The 18,852-nt window shown below is 28.0% G+C and overlaps 1 protein-coding gene across 2 annotated transcripts; it reads right to left on the bottom strand.

Annotated features, from left to right (window-relative positions):
• Nucleotides 1–4,232: 4,232 nt before the first annotated feature.
• LOC126838172 (furin-like protease 1) lies at nucleotides 4,233–18,715 on the bottom strand. 2 transcript variants are annotated; one of them, XM_050572344.1, is made up of 12 exons: nucleotides 18,292–18,715; nucleotides 17,842–18,131; nucleotides 14,964–15,062; nucleotides 12,275–12,415; nucleotides 11,532–11,660; nucleotides 10,820–11,368; nucleotides 10,535–10,742; nucleotides 10,147–10,264; nucleotides 9,790–10,082; nucleotides 9,244–9,630; nucleotides 7,803–7,934; nucleotides 4,233–4,870 (listed from the first exon to the last, which is right to left on the bottom strand). In XM_050572344.1, the coding sequence occupies exons 2-12, from the start codon at nucleotides 17,998–18,000 to the stop codon at nucleotides 4,494–4,496; spliced, it is 2,592 nt and encodes an 863-aa protein (XP_050428301.1). In that variant the 5' UTR covers nucleotides 18,001–18,131; nucleotides 18,292–18,715; the 3' UTR covers nucleotides 4,233–4,493. The 2 variants fall into 2 exon arrangements, with proteins under 2 accessions (XP_050428301.1, XP_050428302.1); XM_050572345.1 differs by lacking the exon at nucleotides 9,244–9,630 and having other exon boundaries at nucleotides 4,239–4,870; nucleotides 18,292–18,712.
• Between the last annotated feature and the right edge of the window lie 137 nt (nucleotides 18,716–18,852).

The raw sequence follows: 18,852 nt of genomic DNA, 5'->3' as shown, positions 1-18,852 counted from the left end.
TTACGTATAATAATTTTAATTTATTGTCTACATAACGACCGCCGCCATAATCGCGGTAAACGTTCGGCATTATTATCTGTTGTTTACACTTTACAGGTATTATTATAAAGGCAAAAGTCATCATACAAATCAGTCCCCCTTCTTCTTAGATTCGAAAAATGGCTATTAAATGTATAATTTTTTTTTTTTTAAATGCGTTCCCATTTAATATATATACGTGGTATTAGGTATGTATGAATGGCAATCTATTAGTTGTTAAAATGTAACATAAAATCACTATAATCGGTGGCGCAAATAGCATTATTTTTGGAAAGGTGGACGGGGTTGATATTAAATTTTTAAAATATTAATACATAAATAACATTATTATTGTGTATTTAAAAAAGCCAGTACAGTGGAGACGGAGAGGTCACAGATCTAGAGGATTATAACCGAATGATAAAATCACTTAAATAAATTCTTCGATGCGAATTTGTAGATAGTAGGTTCAAACCAGTACAGTCCAAACTCCAAACCAAGCATAGTAAAGAAGTATTATACGTACGTAGTAGTAGTAGTAGTAGTAAGGGAGGTCCAGTGTTCACAGATAAAAATACAAATATCGATAAAAGCATTGTAACTAATTACAATTATGTGCTTAAAAAATAATTTTAGTATTAGGGTTGATTGTCTGCCTATAAAAATGTATTGCCATAATTACGCATGCATCGTAATTAACAATATAATTTCCATTACCTGTCGACTGTTGATTTGCTTATATATAACAACCTGTATATTTGCCTTCGATCAGTGATTTTTTTTTCGTTAATAAAAAAAAAGTTAACAGATTTTTTAGAAAATTATATGATATAGTATGATTCTAAATCTACCTTCGGTACAATTTCAGACCTAAATCCCTAAAACTTTGCTTGATAAAGTGAAATAAAGAAAAAAATATTATGCCTTCTAGGGGAACAGGTTTATGATGATGTTTTTGGTTTGTCAATGTTTATCGGCAGTACTATATTTAAAAATATTTCGACTCTTTTTAAAAAGGTTATTTTTGGCCTTTAAAGTACCTTTTAGATACGATTTCTCTATAGAGTTGCTACACGAAGAAATCGGTTCAGCGGTTTAAAATATATCGTCGGTCTAGACACAAAAATAAAAAAATAAAAACGCATCATCGTTAAAACAACACCTTTTCAACTCTGTATCGAACCTAAAACACCTATATAATACATTATAGTTATATTCCTCGAATGATTTATGTAATATTTTTATTCACAAAAAAAAATGTTTCACTATGTGATTAAATATACTACAATTTCACTGAACAAATTACGAATATAAAATATAGGAAGAAATGTGTTTAAAAAAAAATTGTATTATTTTTATTAAAATCTTACTTATTTTATTATTCATATGGCTGATGACCATGCAGCGTGTTAGGGTCAGAGCGGTCACGAAACGCCTCACGTGCTATCAATGTACGGTTTTGTGTAGCTAAATGGTAATTACTAGTTTATGTCAACATACCTATTTTGAATAGACATGTTTATCAATTATATACAGTAAAAACTATAAATCTCAAATAAGTGGCTCGGTAAAAACTATAAAACGTATAATTTATATACATATAAATTCAACATAATTTAAAAAATAAAAGATCAAACTTTTAATCACACACAAAAAAGATATTGTAAAATGTGTACACCATTACAAAAATATAATTGTACTGCGACCTGTCCTTCTAACTATAACTGTTAGGTTACCTATTGTTCTAGTTTTTGTAGAATAGACATATTTCATTTTACTGTTTATGAACGAGCCCCTAAAATTGAAAATTTAACTATATTATTAGCTATATCGCCTGTTAATTTATTGTAAGTAACATATTGACACGATTCTTTAAAATGTTTATTAAAATAATAATTGTACACCAAATTGTATTAAAGATCTGGGCGCATGTAATATTGATACCTACCTTAGTATATGATCTTTAGGTACAATTCAAAGAAATTAAGAGGGCGTCGCACCGGTGACCGTTGTTTTTTAAAGATGAAAGACTAAAAATTTGACATTTTCAAAACTATTGTATTGTCAATTTACTTAGTTTTTTAGCTCCAATGCGCTAGCTGTTTTATTTAGAAATGTATGGTAAAGACAGAAATTTCAAATGGCCTATCTTTATTTTTATTTTTTGGTTAACTTTCTTAGTATTCCTAAACTTTTGCGTAATTTTAAACACCCAAGTACCAACCTAGAGTAGAGCAAACAAAAAAACCCGACAAGATATAAAAGGCGATTTGTAGGTATTATATTACCAACAGTAAAAACGTTATAAAAATTACTTATTTTTTTAATTAGGAAAAACTGTTGATGAAAACACAATTAACTTATACAATTCTAATTCTTATCTAAAGCAAAAAAACCTAAGGGAGACCAAATTTGAACCAAATATTATATATTTAAACAAATATTCTTAATTCCAAGTTATTTGAATAATTATATAATTAGTTACCTAGTTAAATCGTATAATTATCTAACTCATAACTGTGAAATTTTAAAACTATAAAGAATATTATTAGAATAATGCCCAAGTCTGCCTATAAGTTATTTTAACAACGTGGTAGTGAGTTGACGTTCCATATTCAAGCTCACAGATAGGTATATTATATAGGTATTTATATTTAGTACCTAAGTCATAACTTACGTTCAATCGAGTTATTAGTTTATATTGGTATAACAACCCAAGTGCTATTTACCTAATAATATTATTGTTCTATTGTGTAATAGCTGATGCAATTCTATGTTAAACACACATTTTATTTTTTATACTTATTTGTATATTTAGAATAAACAATATAAACGCACAAACGCAATGTTCTTACAAATAATAGCACTAGTTGATAAGTTTAATAAAATAAATAAATAAAATATTTATTTTTAAATTTTGGATTAACTGTTGATTAAACTGACCTTTAATAAACACGTTCTACTGTAGTCTGTAGCAAAGTTTATAGATGTGTAAAGTATTATTAAAAAAACGATTGCGTCAATGACATATGAGAACGTGCTTTATTAATAACACTGATTAGTACGACGAACTCATCATATTTGTTTTATCGTTTTTCGACACTAGGTGCCGTAAAAATTGTTTTAAGAATTTTTTAAAATTATTCGTTTGATTAAAAAAACCCTTTGATTCGAAATTTTAGATTGCAGACAAATTAAATATCGATAAATGGTATAATAAAGGCAATAATGATTCTTAAAGTAATTATATTTTTTATAGAAGAATAGATACGATTAGGGTTGATCGTCTCTTTCCTAAAGGGATAGGTATAAGGAAAGATAATAAAAATAGTAACCTCGAAATTAATTTCGGTCAATGCGTAGTATTTACATTTTTTTTTTAAGTTTTCCTTAACAAAAACAGTTCGACTTCAGATTTTTGAGATAACTATATATTTTATGACATCTAGACCTACCATCAGTCAAATTGTATGACCCTATTTCTTTAAACTACGCTCAAAAAAAGGAAATAAAGAAAAAGTTTATATTAAAATCGATTTTTGGTTTGTCAACACTCAACGTACCTACATCCATCAATACTTTAGCTAAAGAATATCCTACACAAAATCCGAACTAATAAGACTATTCAAAAAAATTATAGTGAATCGTAATTTCAAGTTGAAAAATGTTTTGTTGGGTGTTTTATCGAGTTTGAAGGGGAAGGTGAAATTTTTTAAAATTATTGATCTAATTTCTAATATTGTTCATTTCCAGAATGAATTTGATCTATACTATAATTTATTCATGTAGTAACTTTGTAGATTTACAAAATGAATAAATTCGTTATTAATATGTTAAAAAAACACATAGTATATATTTACAATTATAGCAATTATGATATATGTTGATAATTATAAATATAATGTTTTTTTCTTTTTCGCATTGAAGCTTAAACTAAATGTAACTACTTCCAAAATAACAAGGCGATAAACTTGGGTAGTTATAACGGAAAACCTTAACAGTTGATGTTATTTTATTATTATTGTGATAGTGAATTAGGTCAGCATTACATTTGAAATAATGTTAAAAAATAAATCGCACTAGTGAAATATTAGTTTTCTCTTGAATTTATAAATTTTAGAGGTTTATAATGTGATCAATTCAAAACACCGCATTATATTAAAAATCATAAATAAACTTATATTAATGTATTTTTTATATAAAATTGCACATACATAATTTTATAAAAAAAAAAATAATAATAATAATTAACAACTTTTTTACAACCAACTAATTTAAATTTGTAATAGTTTTTATTGAGCCAATACATTTTATACTGTTAACATATCTTTGGCAAATACATTCATTGTGTACCTAGGACCCTATACCTAATTAACATAATAAGAAATAAAAATGTTTTAATACAATTTGTTTTTTAATAAAATTAATAGAAGTAATAAATTTGAATAATTTGTGTTTTTTTAAGATTATACTCATTAGTCATCGCCTTCTATTTGATTGGCCAATCTGTATTCTCTGTTATCCCTTGTATTGTTTTGACTCGTCCAAAATCGATATTTGCAAAATATGAGCAGCAAAAATACATTACAAATTAATAACACAGTTGCTATAGTATGCCATGTCCGGTCGTCCAATAGTCTTTTTATGTTCTTCGGATAGCAATATGTTTGTCCCATAGTGTGAGTTAACTCTGCGTCCCCCCAGCATTTTGTACACTGGTAATCATTTGGTCCAATGCATTGATAACATGTATAATGACAGTCATTACACAGGTCGTGTCTTTCTTTGTAGGTTCTCAGCGGACAGAGAATAGAACATTTACCGTTGTACAAGTGATATCCTTTTGAACATTCTGCGAATTAAAATTAAAAAATAAATTCAATAACAAAATATGTGTATAGATATAATTTTTTTTTATGACAATATTTGTGATTAGTTTAATCATTGCGCAAATAAAAGCAAAGCTGTGTGGTACACTCACCGCAAGCGCCCAACTGATGTTAGAATGCAGCTCATTTCTGTCGGCTAAACTCGTTTCAAATTTCAATACTGTGTGATTATTAATTAGTCAACAAAACAAGCACACAATATACTTTTAAATGAACAAAAACGGTTAGTTATTTCTGGTGTTCAAATTCGAACTTAACCAAACGAAGCAACAGAAAATGAATAATTTCAATATATAATAAAAGGACTTTCACCTTAAAGACCATTATGTTTAATGTTTATACATTCAGTTTAATAAAATTTATTGTTGAAAATTCAGAACAGTACACAATCACCACATAAAAAAAAAAAATGAAATATAATTGTTTTTTTTTACAACACAAACACATTATATTATTATTGAGCATAATATACTTTGGTTTTGATATTATAAAATATTTAAATAAACATTAACATAAAAAGTATATATTCGTTTGGTTATTATTAATACTGTTATGGCAATATTAGACCAGATATATTTTTTAATGGGTTTGTCAGCTACCGATTTAATAATATGTATTATATAATTATACAATGTGATAAATGTATGCAGTGGTGTATTTGCAGTGTGTAGTCAATCCACCAATACACAAGACTTTTGTGACAAGGACATGCGTACATTGAAAAGTGGCAGACCTACAACTAAGTTACTGATTTTTATAAAAAAAAATGTATGTATCAATAAATATTTAAACAAATCTACTACCATACTGACTTGAGAAAAATAATTAAAATATAATATTAACATAAATTTCAATTTTAGGGAACACTTAAAAACAAATAAATTATACATTTATAATAAAGTTAAGCATAAAATTGTATATAAAAATTATTATTATCATGTATATTAACAGGTCTTTAAGTCCCAACGGTGCCATCATGAGCTGGTTATATAAACTATGTAAATACAAATATTCTACACTTCAATAATAGTGTACGGCAGTATAGTATTTTACAAGTCGAGTAACTGATATCACCCAAACATAAAATTATTAATATATTATATTATTTAGAATACATTGAAGAAAATATTTAAGTATATATATATATATATATATAACATTTTATTGCAATACCACTTTAATTTGTTTAATTCAAAGCTAATAGTTTTACAAATGAAACTACTTATTTATGAAATAATAATAAATAACTATAATCATACAAATATCAATAAGTAAAATGTAATTAAATTAATTGTTCGTTTGCATAAAAATTTAAACACCATGATGTTTTGTTTGCATCAATTCAAGGTGAGAACAAATATAGTTATTTATTTTAAGTAGTAGTTAAATTATTTGACATAAAAAATAGATAGAAATTGTTTTAATTTAATAATATTTAATTGTTAATGACTTTGTTTATTAGTAATACTAAATTCTTTAAGACCATACTTATATTTTTACAATAAATATATAAATTTATTTAATAAGTAGTTTTAATTGAGTAACTATATTAATAAGTAGAGAAAAATTAAAAAGAAAAAAAACATTACAATACATTCACACAAAGACAGAAAATATAATACATTTTAGACAAATATTGAATGAAAAAAAAAAAAATGTACATAATATTAATAATGTAGTATGGGTTTTGAGTAGTTTATAAAAATGTAAGATCTAAAGTACTTTTTATTATATGATTTTGTATATAATTCTAGACCACTATAATCTAAGTTTAAGGAAGATGCCAATATATAAATATAAATATTGATAAACACCGTTATGCAACCACGCCTAGTGAGTTTTACTTTGTTAATGTGTTAATAGAAATAGAAATAATTATGAATAGAAAAGTATATAAGATAGTTAGTCAACAAAAATGTAAGTATTTATTCAAATAATGTTCTTCAATTATTATCTATGTGTTATCACAGGTTACGGTAGGGTGAAATTAGGAACGTAAATAATATTAAGGAATAAATTAGAAAACAAGTACATGAGTCATAGGTACATGAAACAATAAAGTATTTAATAATTATATGTTAGGTGTTCATATATTAGAATTTAAAGGTAACACGAAGCAGTATTGTAGTTGTAGAAGTATCACAGTGTATACCTAACGACAATGCTACTGATTGGAAAGCAATTTATTTAACTTTTAATAGTAACAAAAGCAGGTAAAAGTTTATTGGAAGCATTGGCACACCATTTTTTTCTTAACTGATATTATCAAATATATAAATAATGACTAAAAGTTAATTTAATAAAAAGAATAATTTTTTGTTAACGACTTCAAAAAATAATAATTTGACTAATATTTACAAAAGTTTTTATAACGTTTAACACAGTTCATTTTTTTTTCTCATTTACGCAAGTAATTTACCATTGCATATTATTAAAAAAATTGTAACTATACTGTATAGAGTAGGGAGTAACACATTCTCTTGTTGAACGGAGTATAATACAATGGCTTTAATATGAAAAACGTATTATTTCATTAAAATACTGTTAAAAAGCGTTTTTGTGGTGTTATTGATAAAAATTGATTTTATTGTTGTGTACTTATAAGTATAGATTGGATGTTCATAAGCCTATATACTTTATGATAGATGATAGATGGCTTTATTATATAATAGAGTACTCAAAACCTTAACAAGTGTTATGACTTTAACAAAATACGTTAAAAAATAAACGTGTGTAAAATATTAAAGTTAAAACTTGTAATAAATAAAAAGGATTAAAGCAATTTATATAGTATGGCACTTTTGAGGAAGACAGTTTACTTATTGAGTTATTATGACGACCCTGTTAGAATATTTAAACCAGGGAATAAAAATTTCAAAAAGAAGAATAACCAACCTAAGCATGCAGAAGTAGTCACACGGCATTCTCCAGATTTGAAGTTGTCTTGTGTTTTATTGAGAGGCAAATTGCTCGGGTCTGGTGGTAGAATTGTTCCATAAAAAACCATTTCCCAGTCGGTCATAGAAGCTAAAACAAAATAGTAATAAATAAAAAAAAAAATAATATAAAATGTATGTATTACCTTTACATTTTTAATACACAACAGTTTTTTTAATTATAGTAAAATATTAGAAGCCAGGAGAAAAATATTATTACGGTATCATGGTATTAAATAAGCGATTAATAAGATGACTAGAAATTATTAGTTAATTTCTTATCGTTAATAATGGAGAAGTTGCATAAAAATAATATATATTCTTTACAATTTTTAATCGGTAGGCAATATTGAAAAACTCTATAGACACCCATAGCCTTTGTAACTGTGGATATATTTAAAAATAAAAAATAATAATACAAATAAAAATGCCTATGCAAACCACATAAAAACTTTTTTAACGAATAAAATTTTTAAAATTTTTATGTAAAAAAAAAAAAAATAATAATTTTTTAAATTCTGATGCTAGTTTATGCTACAAGGCATTTGCAAGGCTACAATATAAAGATGTCCGAAAATGTATAGCAAAATGACCAACAAAGCGTTACAATTTTTTCAAGCAGCCAAATCATTTTTAGTTAATAAAATGCACAAAATGTATTTTCATTTTTCATTGATAAAAAATATTTATACATTTTATATGCAACTTCCTTAATGACTAATTGTAATTAGATTAAATAATGCAAACATTCAAACATACTTTAACTAATTTATGCTTAGAATGAGTGACGTAGTTGTAGTCGTATACGCTGTGTATTTATATCATGCTTTTGTATGTAGGCATGTACTCATAACAGAAAATCGTGTATTCTATCTATAGGTATACAAATGTTGTTACAAGTAAATGCTATTACATAACAAAATATTGGAAGAACATTACCTCAGCGTATACCCTTATAACTACACCGCTACTTAGAATAATGTTGTGACACAAAAAAAAAACTTCCTATGTGCTAAGGAGACACAAAAAAAATTTAAAAAATGAGAGGTGATTAATTTTATTTTTCATTTATTCTACATTTAAGACAGCACATAGAAGATTTTATCATATAATAGCCAATTTTTTTCTGAACACAAGAGAACTAAAATCTCTAAAATATGTATATATGGTATATAGGATATCTTTTCCTCTACATTGATGATAATATGCAAGCAAATGATAACAAAAGCTCAACAAAACAAGTGGTACAGTGGGTATAAAATCTAATTATTATTACACAATTTTTAGGAATTGGATAATAAATTAAAAATACAAAAACAAATATCTTAAGTGGATAGTAGATACAAAACTACTAAATCAGCATGCAAAACAATCGAGCACTATCGATGCAGACTCCTTGCCTGTGGTCGTAGGTGATATGTTTTGTTCAGGTGACAATTTTTTTGCCGACCTACCGTCCACATTTTGTAAACTGTAGAGTCTATGGCTGCTTGGATATGTTTGCACAATGTCTGTGAGTGTTGGCGATAATTTAGACGAATTTTGAATAGGAAATAGGACAAAATGAACATTGGGTTTATTGTTAGATACACCTTGTTTAACTAAAGTATTGACACTGATTGGAGTAGTAGACTGTTTTGTCAGTTTACTCTTTTTTGAATTTTTAGAATTCCTTCTAAGGTTTGGTTTAGATAGCGGTTCAATAGGATAGATGGATGGAATTAGAGTCCGTGGAGCATATTTAGTACCATATAATATCAAACACCATTCGTGTAAAGATGATCGACCTAAAGCATTATAATTTGTTAGTAATGTTAAAAAAAAGTGTTAATTTATTAAAAGTAAAACACAAAGTATTTGTATAACACTATGTTAACATAAAAATTAGTTTTCCTTTGCCCTAAGCGCACTGTGTTAATGTTAATAAACCCAAATAACAATATTACCTAATAGTTTGCCTTCATTGTGAACAGTCAACTGCCACACTCCAAATGGACGTTCTCCCCACATGTGCACAGTCATAAATGGCCAAACGTGGAAGCCAGCATGAGAATTATCGTGAGCTCGAGGGGCGAGCAGTGTTGATCTTGTACCACTGGGAGATGTTAAATCGATTTTAATATCACCTCGGCGATTAGCAGACAGTGTAATTCTTGCTTGTACATGTTCTAAAAAGTTAACACTATTGCACTCTTTCACTAAAAGTTGTATAGTAACTGAGCTACGAGCGGGTACTGGTCTATAATTAAACAAGAACATAACTTAATAATTTTGATAACTATTATTATTATTATTAAACATACTTATCGAAAACTTGGGCAGTTACATTGCAAACGTGTTGAGCTGGGACAGTTTTCCACCGACGTGCTAATCTTACCATTTCAGTTGCGTCCATAAGACCATACCCAAAAGAATGACTAACTGAAAGCATAAAACATTAGTAACTCGAATACAAAATACAAAAACTAATTTATTTGTTAACTTAACTCTTGAAGTTGTGAATAGTAAATAATCGTTCAGTGGGAAAATTGTAAGGGTATTTGCTATGTGTTCTCACCTCCCACTTTTTTTATGTATGTGTGTAATTATAACGAAAACCATGAACCAGCGGATACAGTACACAATGTATACACCCTCACAACTACACCACTGTAAAGGTCTCTTGCCTAAATAATTATGGATAATAATTACCTCGGCGGCCAACTCCATTAAGAACCCAATCTGTAGACAGCAAATGTGTAGGCTTTGACGTAGCTACAACAATGTGTTGCATATCTCGCCATGTCAATTTATTATTAGCTTCTAAGACCAAAGCAACTATTCCTGCAGCTAAGGGAGCCGACGCAGATGTACCAGTATGATTACTCGTACAATCATGATGGAGATCTGTCGTGATAATCTATAAGTTCATACAAACACACAAAATGTCTGTTATATAGAATGTTTTTTTTTTTTTTTTACAAAATTTCAACTTACTTGATTTTCGAAATTGTTTCCACTGCTATACGTTGTAGCCAAAGTCGAACTACAAGCTTCTGAATACCACGGAACATGACCACTTTGTGTTGCGCTACTGATACTTAACGTCCATATAGCATTTGTGTAGCCATCGCAATTGCAATTGTCATGTTCTCGGCCACCATTTCCAGAAGCCCAAACGAAAATTGATCCTCTACCATCTCGACCTTTTGATATGCCTTCTATGAAAGCGCGAGTAGCTAATTCACCAGGGCCATCCACAGTTTTTCCGTCATCATCGGGACCCCACGAAGCACTGTACACATGGATGTGTTGGGGATTCAAGCTAAGCGAACGAGCTTCAATGGCATCTGTTACATCTCCGTCCAACATTCGTACACCACCAATACTAGCCCCAAAAGCTATACCAATAGAGCATAAAGAATTATTGGCCACTGCAGCCACTTCCCCTGCACATCTAGTTCCGTGACGATTTGTGTCCATTTGATCGTATCTGGGCATCGGGTCATCGTCTCTACCATTCATATCGTAGCTTGCTTGAGGATCCTATAAAATAAAAAAAAATGATATGATAAAAGTTGTAATATGTAATAAACTGTATCAGTAAAGTAAAATTATAACTGCTTTTTGAAATTTTTCTGATATTCAAATTGATTTAACCAATTACCTCCAGATACATACTTTTAGTTTTAATTAATGAACTACTTACATAGTTTTTCATAAGGTCTGGATGGTCTTTTTCTAAGCCATCATCCAATATTGTTACAACTATACCTTTGCCAGTTATCCCTTCTTCCCAAGCACCTTGAACATTCATATCAGCACCTCCGCCACGATTCTAAAATATAAATAACATTGAAAACAATAAAAATTTAATTAAACGGCCTATCACTGCCTTCTCCACTGAGGTGGTTTTATTTTAATAATTTGTAAATTCTGGGATGGGTCATCAGTTGGTCGTTGACAGCTCCTTTACACGGGACAATTACTTGTCCACAAAGTAAACAAAGCCTCGCTTGTGAACGAGTTCAGTTATAAAAAGCTCTTGATATACGTAAATAAGAAGAGTAATAATTATAATTTGTTTACGAGGACTTAAGACATTAGATGTATTGCAATTATACTTTACCTATGCACTTTATTAATGTAAATAAATTACAAAAAACATATTCTTACCCCAGAGCAAAAGTGTATTAATTCACTAAATGTAAATTTTATAGAAGAAAAATAAAATGATTTATTAATGATTATAAATTATTAGTAATTATTTAATTTATGAACTTAGATAGACTCTCCAAACATTGTATAAGGTAGATCAGGGAATAAAGTGCAAAATTTAAATCTAGGTGAACCAAAAAACCAGGAAATTTTGGACTAAATACAATACTGCTGTACATGGATATTCTTATAAAAAAAGAAGTTAAATATCTTGAATTAAAATAATGTACTTACCAAGTACCACATAGTAGGCCATTTAGGATCATTAAATCCAGTTTTAATTGAAAATTTTTTTGAACTTCGGCTATTTTTAGTAAATCCTAATAAATCTCTTTTTGATCTAGTTAATATTTTTTGTTGTTCAGCCCATTTCACCTAAAATAAAAATATAAATTAAGACTAATCACTTTTAACAAAACGTGACCACACATAAAACTACATTCCTTTTTCGATAGTAAATGTAAAAAATAAAAGATAAGTACGTTGATTATCTTATAAACAAATAATTTTACAACTAGTATATCAGATGAACATTTTATGTTTCTCTATATAAACGTTTTTTTCATCAATTTTTTTTTATTTGTAGAAAAAAACTAAATACTCCTTAGTAAGCAAAAAGTAAAAAAAAAACATAATAATAATGAATAACAATAACATTTATTTCATATTTTTAACCCTTGCAGCAGTTTCAATCAGTCAGGTAATACAATTATTTTATAGTTTTTACTTTTAATAAGATCTACTAATTATTATTTTTAATGGACTTTCTATTTAATTTGCTCATCAAAACAATTATAATATCATTGAAAAACTTGTAAAGGCTTAGAATTAGTAGAATTTTTTTATAATTGGATTATTTTCATTCTGTTAAATAAATAACATATGTGAACTTCCAGTTAAGGTACCAGTACAATTACTTGTAGGAAATAAGAACACTATACGCTTCTTCTTAAGAGGTTTTTTCATGGAAAAACAAACATTATAATTCTGCTAAAAAACTTATATATTATTCAATTATCATAAATACATGATGTTGATATCACAAAGATCATGGCTTGTCTTTTCGAAGAGTTGAACCAGTGTTTAAAAATTTATCTAGGTCAGGCTTTTAAAATCGGCAGAAATCTAATTTCTGTAAGTTGCGTAGTTTTTTCTTAATAGCCTTTCAAAATCACACTGTTTGATTTGCCGTACCTTGTAATTTAGTCAACTCTTTAGTTACTTATTGGTTTAGACTAAATTTAAAAAAAATATTTAAGCGACTGAAACTCGAATGATATATCTACACCTCAATACTATCTTAATAATTGTACAAAATAGTTTTAGCTCTAAATTTAAGTTTTTTTTTTAATTGACTATACTGATTATCTGAAAAAGTAGCTGTATTGTATAGTATTGGAGTACAAGTATTTTAGTAAGTGTATTTGGTACTTGTTGAGTATTTGGAAATACTTATTTTAAAATATATTTTATTTTTTATTTACTTATTAAAACCTACAGGGGGAATGAGTACAGTAAATTACTTACATAATAAGGTATTTTACATAGAACAGAAGTAATAAACAGTAGAAATAAACCCACATTTTTTTTAAGTCTATACTTATTTTAATAGAGAAATAGTTAAAAAGTTACAGTCTACTTAAAGCCTAATGGCTAAAATTATAAAACATGGAACATGCTTTAGCCTGCTGACTCCTGATTAGTGGTTATTTCTGATCTATATTTTCCTTGCGATTTATGATGATAGTATAGTCTTAATTATATGCTATGGTCAAAAGTTTGCATGACGACGATGACAATTTGTTATTATTTTAATGGCATCTTATATGTTATTATACATTTAAAGTAGGCGCGCTACTTTAATATTGTAATTTAGTGTCGTTTTCGGGCTGAGGGTCAAGGCTAAAGCATGTTCCATGCTAAAATAAAGTTGCATATTATGATTATTGTCATGATGAGTTTTAATATTGTAAGTAATTTTTTTAATCAGAATTTGGAAAAATATAAAATTATAGTTAAAGCAAATGTTTTCTTAACATAATAACACAATAATAATGTTAAAGAATTATTATCAAAAAGTTTTAATCGTGACCATTTATGAAATACAAAATAATTTTAAATTAAAATTGTTGATATTATTTATTTCTATTAAATATTTAATTTTAATTATGATCTTAATTAACAATTATGTATTTTAAATACTATTAAAAATCTGTACCTATAATTGTAAATGGATACTTTAAAAAGTATTTTTTATAATACTGTGTGGTGTTCTTTTAAATAATATTAATTTTAAATATTGTACTTATTTTTAATAAGTTTTAGTGTTTGTTTTTAGTCTGTTGAAGCTGAATCTAGTCCTGAACAATTGACTCAAAATGATCTTCAACTACTTACCCAATTATTTGGTGAATATTTAACATCAATATTAAGTTATTACGCTCAAGCAAATCTGCAAAATTCAGTTGTGTCTAATCAAAATGCAAACCATCACAATTATCTACACCCCACTAGTTATCCTACAAGACCAGATAATACAGAACAAATAATCAGCACTCAACTTTCGGTAAATAATGCACAAAAAAATAATATTTCATCCTCAGCGAGTCCACAGAAAAACATGTTGTTGTTACCCAGGACGCCGTGTATAAAATCAATCAAACCATTGAAATCAAAATTGAGGCCTACGTTGAAATCCAACAAATGTATTTAAACAACTAACTATTTAACTAATTATAATCTATTGCTGTTGAAGCATCATATTTTAGTTTATAATATACATAACACATACCTACTACAATTAGGTAAACAGTTTAAAACAATATAAGGGTTTAGCTTAATATTTATTTAAATTATTATCTTTGTCATGGGACTTGTACATTAATATTTATACTTATTAAATATTTTATTTAAATCAACTTACGTTTTGTTCGGAAGTAAGTCTTTTGTGGTGTTCATGGCCTGGGCTAGCTGATCGCTTTGATACATGGCTGTGTTCTAAATGATAATAATCTGGAAATATCTGGGGAAAAAAAGAATAAAAAAGAGATTAAACTAAAATTTGTTTGTATAATTCTTCTATTTTTATTTTAACGTGGTACCTAATGGATACAAATATCAAGAAAGTTTGTTATTAATGTCAACATTAATTCCATGCTCTTTACGAATACTAATAAGTGTCATTAGTCTTATGAAAAGTAGTATATTTGCATTTGTGGACTTCAGTATATCAATATGTATATCCAACATATTTTTGAATTTTAACTTTAAACTGCAAACTATTCAAATGTTTGTTTAAAGTATTTATAACAGCAATTTCCTAATTTTTTATTATATTGAATACAATAGCATGTTATTAGTCTTTAAAATCTAATCCTTTCCATTTTAATTGTTCACTAATACTTTTACTCAGGCATTTTCTAAAAAAACACATTTATTTATCTCTTCCTGTAATCATTTTTCCTTCATGTCCATTGTCTCCCCACAATATTCCCTTAAACATGTAATAATATACAAACCTAAGATATTTTTAGTAAACACCCATACAAACTCTGAATTGATTACAGCTGTTATAAATACTTAGATTTAATAATATAAATGTTTGAAAAAATAATATGACAAAAGAAAATTGTACTAAATAAAATATTTAAAAACATGGAAATTATTTAAATAGTTTTTTTTTTTAAATTGCAATTGTAGGTGCAAGAACCGGCTATCTTCACTTTTTGTCAAAAATTGTTTTTTCGTAGACAAATGTTCATGGAAATATTATTTAAATTTGCGTGCATCAAACAGTAAAATCGGACTATAACCAACAAGGATATTACAAAACACATTCCCCCCCGCCAATAGTGGTTAATGGGACAATGTACTTTCTTTTGGCCGTCCTGAACAATTTCAAAATATGGAGATAGCCGGAGATAAAAGGACTTATTGGTGTTTATTTAAATAAAATTAAATAAACAATTCTTATTATTAACTATAATAATATTTCTTTTTGGATAATATGTATTTTCACGAGGACAAATATAATTTAAAGAGCAACAGTAATAATTACAAACTAAACAATACAACTATTAATATTATTTAATATAATTATTTAAGTATGACCTCAATTTACTCAGATCAAGTGGCATGTGAACTGGTTATCTTTTGATAAATTCTATCCAAATACAATATTTGTATACATCCAAATATACTAAATATAGGCATGTATTATATATATATTTTTTTTTACACAAAACCTTTTATTATGTTATCGTAATAGTTTTTATAATTAGATTAAATATAATGGCAATGAATCATACTTGTATTAGATAAAAGTCATTATTTTTTATAGAAAGATAATAGGAATTCAAAATCATTATTGTGCTGTTAAAACTTAACCATATTTCATAAGTTAAAAGATTAATACAATTATTAAAACATTAAATTTATTATTAAAAAAACAATAATAATAATCAAATTGTTAAAATTATTAAATAATAATTAAATAAAAATAAATAATAAAACAGTATGTGTGTGTGATAGTGTTTGTAATTAAAATATTAAGAGTACAATCAATTGTAATACTAATATGATAACAATAATTAGTCGAGTTTATGGCTAAGTTCATTCAAATTCGAATTATAAAAATTGTATTATCTACCTTATATTAGAATAGTAGCCTTTAAGAAATATAACTTGTTTTACAAGTAGTAATAAACTATTAAAAAACCCTTAACCACAATAAATAATACACTTTTATTTATACATTAGGTGTATTATTTAAGGGGTTTTAAATATTTTATTCTTTTCTATAAAAGTGTGTCTAGATTGTTTTATAAGATTCTGACACGAATATGACGTTATGGGTAAATCAAAAACCAGTACAGTGGGGTCGGGGCATAGTGGGTATGAAACATATTAGGGATGAGGTCAGAGGTTTACAGAAATTATTATAACTGAATGTGATAAAATCATTGTTAATAATGTCCTTAAAATTGTATTATAAAGTGAATACTATTAGGGTTGGTAGTGTTGTCTATGATAATTTGTTGCCGTTGTTACCCATGTATCATAATTAATTATTTATATTTTTCAGAAACCTATTCACTTCTATTTATTTGATTCAATTAAATCTGATAAATAAAAATTTGCTATGATGAAAGTGTAATTTCCCTTCTTTCTTTAGTTTTTCCTCTATAAAAAAAAAAGTTTGACTACAAGTATTTGTATCTAACTCAAAATTCTCACTGAGACAGCGCGAGTACAAGAGTGAAGTTGAGTGCACTCACCTCGTCTCCATGTCTCACCTTGCGGTCGCTTCAATCTGTGTTGGTTTTTTTGGCACAAGTTGAAAGACACGAGACGAGGTGAGAGTACAGAACTAGCATGAGAAAATTGTACATTTACAGCCCCACATAAGACTTATCTTCAGGCATTATATCCTGTTTGCTAAAAAATGTTTCTAATCTCTCTAGGTTAGGAGAACAAAGGGTCTATGGTATTTTGGTTTGTTAATGTTTATTGGTATTACTATGTCTAAAGAATATTCCATAAATTTTGAAACTAATTTGACTATTTTTTAATAAGTTATAAAGCGCCGTAATTTTAAGTTGAAAAGTAATTTTAAGTACACAATTAGTTTGGGCGTTTTCTCGGATTTGAAAGGGAAGGGGTTAACTTTTTAAATCTTTGGTACAATAAAGTACCTTTCACATACAATTTCTAAACGTACAAACAAAAAAAAAATAAAAACAATATTGTCTCAGCTCTGCATTGAAGCCAAAAAGAAACATTGATTATATAAAAAAACTAACCTCTCCGAGCAAAGCAAATCCATGTCTTTCCGATATTCTTTTGGCTACTTCTAATCCACCTTCTATGTGAGCTGCCCATTGGGACGAGTAATCTTGACCAGCGGATTGTTGTAGCGTAACTAAAGTCCAAAGTAGTAAAGATACCGTGCAGGCAGCCATGACGCTGGCCTAACCCCGGCCTGGTACGGCAAGGCTTAATGTTCAACATTGGTCACATGACTGAGGAAATTGATAACATTCAAATTTGGTCTCGAATCTTTCATATTTGTTATAGCCTCTCGCACGGAGCACTGACAAAAAAAAAACATAGTAAATTCAGTTTCTTTAATAGTCGGTGTTATGGAAGGCAGAATATAAAAACGAGAATAAGGCACATTTTTAATAACTTTTTCGAAATGACATTAATTGAACGGCACATGGACTTAGAGACAGAAGGTAGTGGGTACTCACAGATCAAGTTGAAGTTCTTTTTATTAAAATTCAAGTAGGAATCCTATTGAACGCCAATACTATAATATAAATGTGTGCTGACATAGCGAGCACCAGCTGCACAGCGTACCACTATCACTGCGGACGATGTACATTTGTGATTTGAACAGTATAATATTTTACGGCGTGAACTCGAGTTGTTTTGTCATCAGTGTAACAAGTAACAACAATATCCGCTTGACGGAGCGAGTCGAATTTGGGTTTTGAGGTTTGCTAGTACGAGAACCGAACCTGCTGCTGCTAGTGGTGGTGGCCACTTAGGTTATTACTAATTACTATGTGTAATATATATATATATATATATTACAAATATTATATCACGTACAGCGAATCACGACAAGAGTACGCACACCGCACGGTTGTCAGTACTACACTACAGTCTACAACCTTCAGACTTCGGTACGTTCACGGTCTCCAGGTCAGGCGACGCTATCTGTGTGCATTTGCGCACGAAAGCCAATCCGCTGATAAGACAGGAGAATGCGATGATGACCATCGTTATCTGTAGGACCCTCATTTCGT

This window comes from Adelges cooleyi, unplaced genomic scaffold (assembly GCF_023614345.1).
Source record: "Adelges cooleyi isolate 19-005CV unplaced genomic scaffold, UGA_ACOO_1.1 ACOO_flye_CR_arks_rails_tigmint_CR_PRNA_30, whole genome shotgun sequence".
In the NCBI taxonomy this organism is placed as follows: Eukaryota; Metazoa; Arthropoda; class Insecta; order Hemiptera; family Adelgidae; genus Adelges; species Adelges cooleyi.
This window is presented reverse-complemented; position numbering and strand designations above follow the sequence as displayed.

Excerpts from the sequence above, each read along its gene's own strand:
- LOC126838172 (XM_050572344.1), bottom strand. The coding sequence starts at position 18,000 with ATGGCTGCCTGCACGGTATCTTTACTACTTTGGACTTTAGTTACGCTA. Across the intron at positions 11,661-12,274 it reads GGCCTACTATGTGGTACTTG|AATCGTGGCGGAGGTGCTGA; the intron begins GTAAGTACATTA and ends TTTATATTTTAG. Across the intron at positions 4,871-7,802 it reads GACTACTTCTGCATGCTTAG|AATGTTCAAAAGGATATCAC; the intron begins GTTGGTTATTCT and ends TTTAATTCGCAG.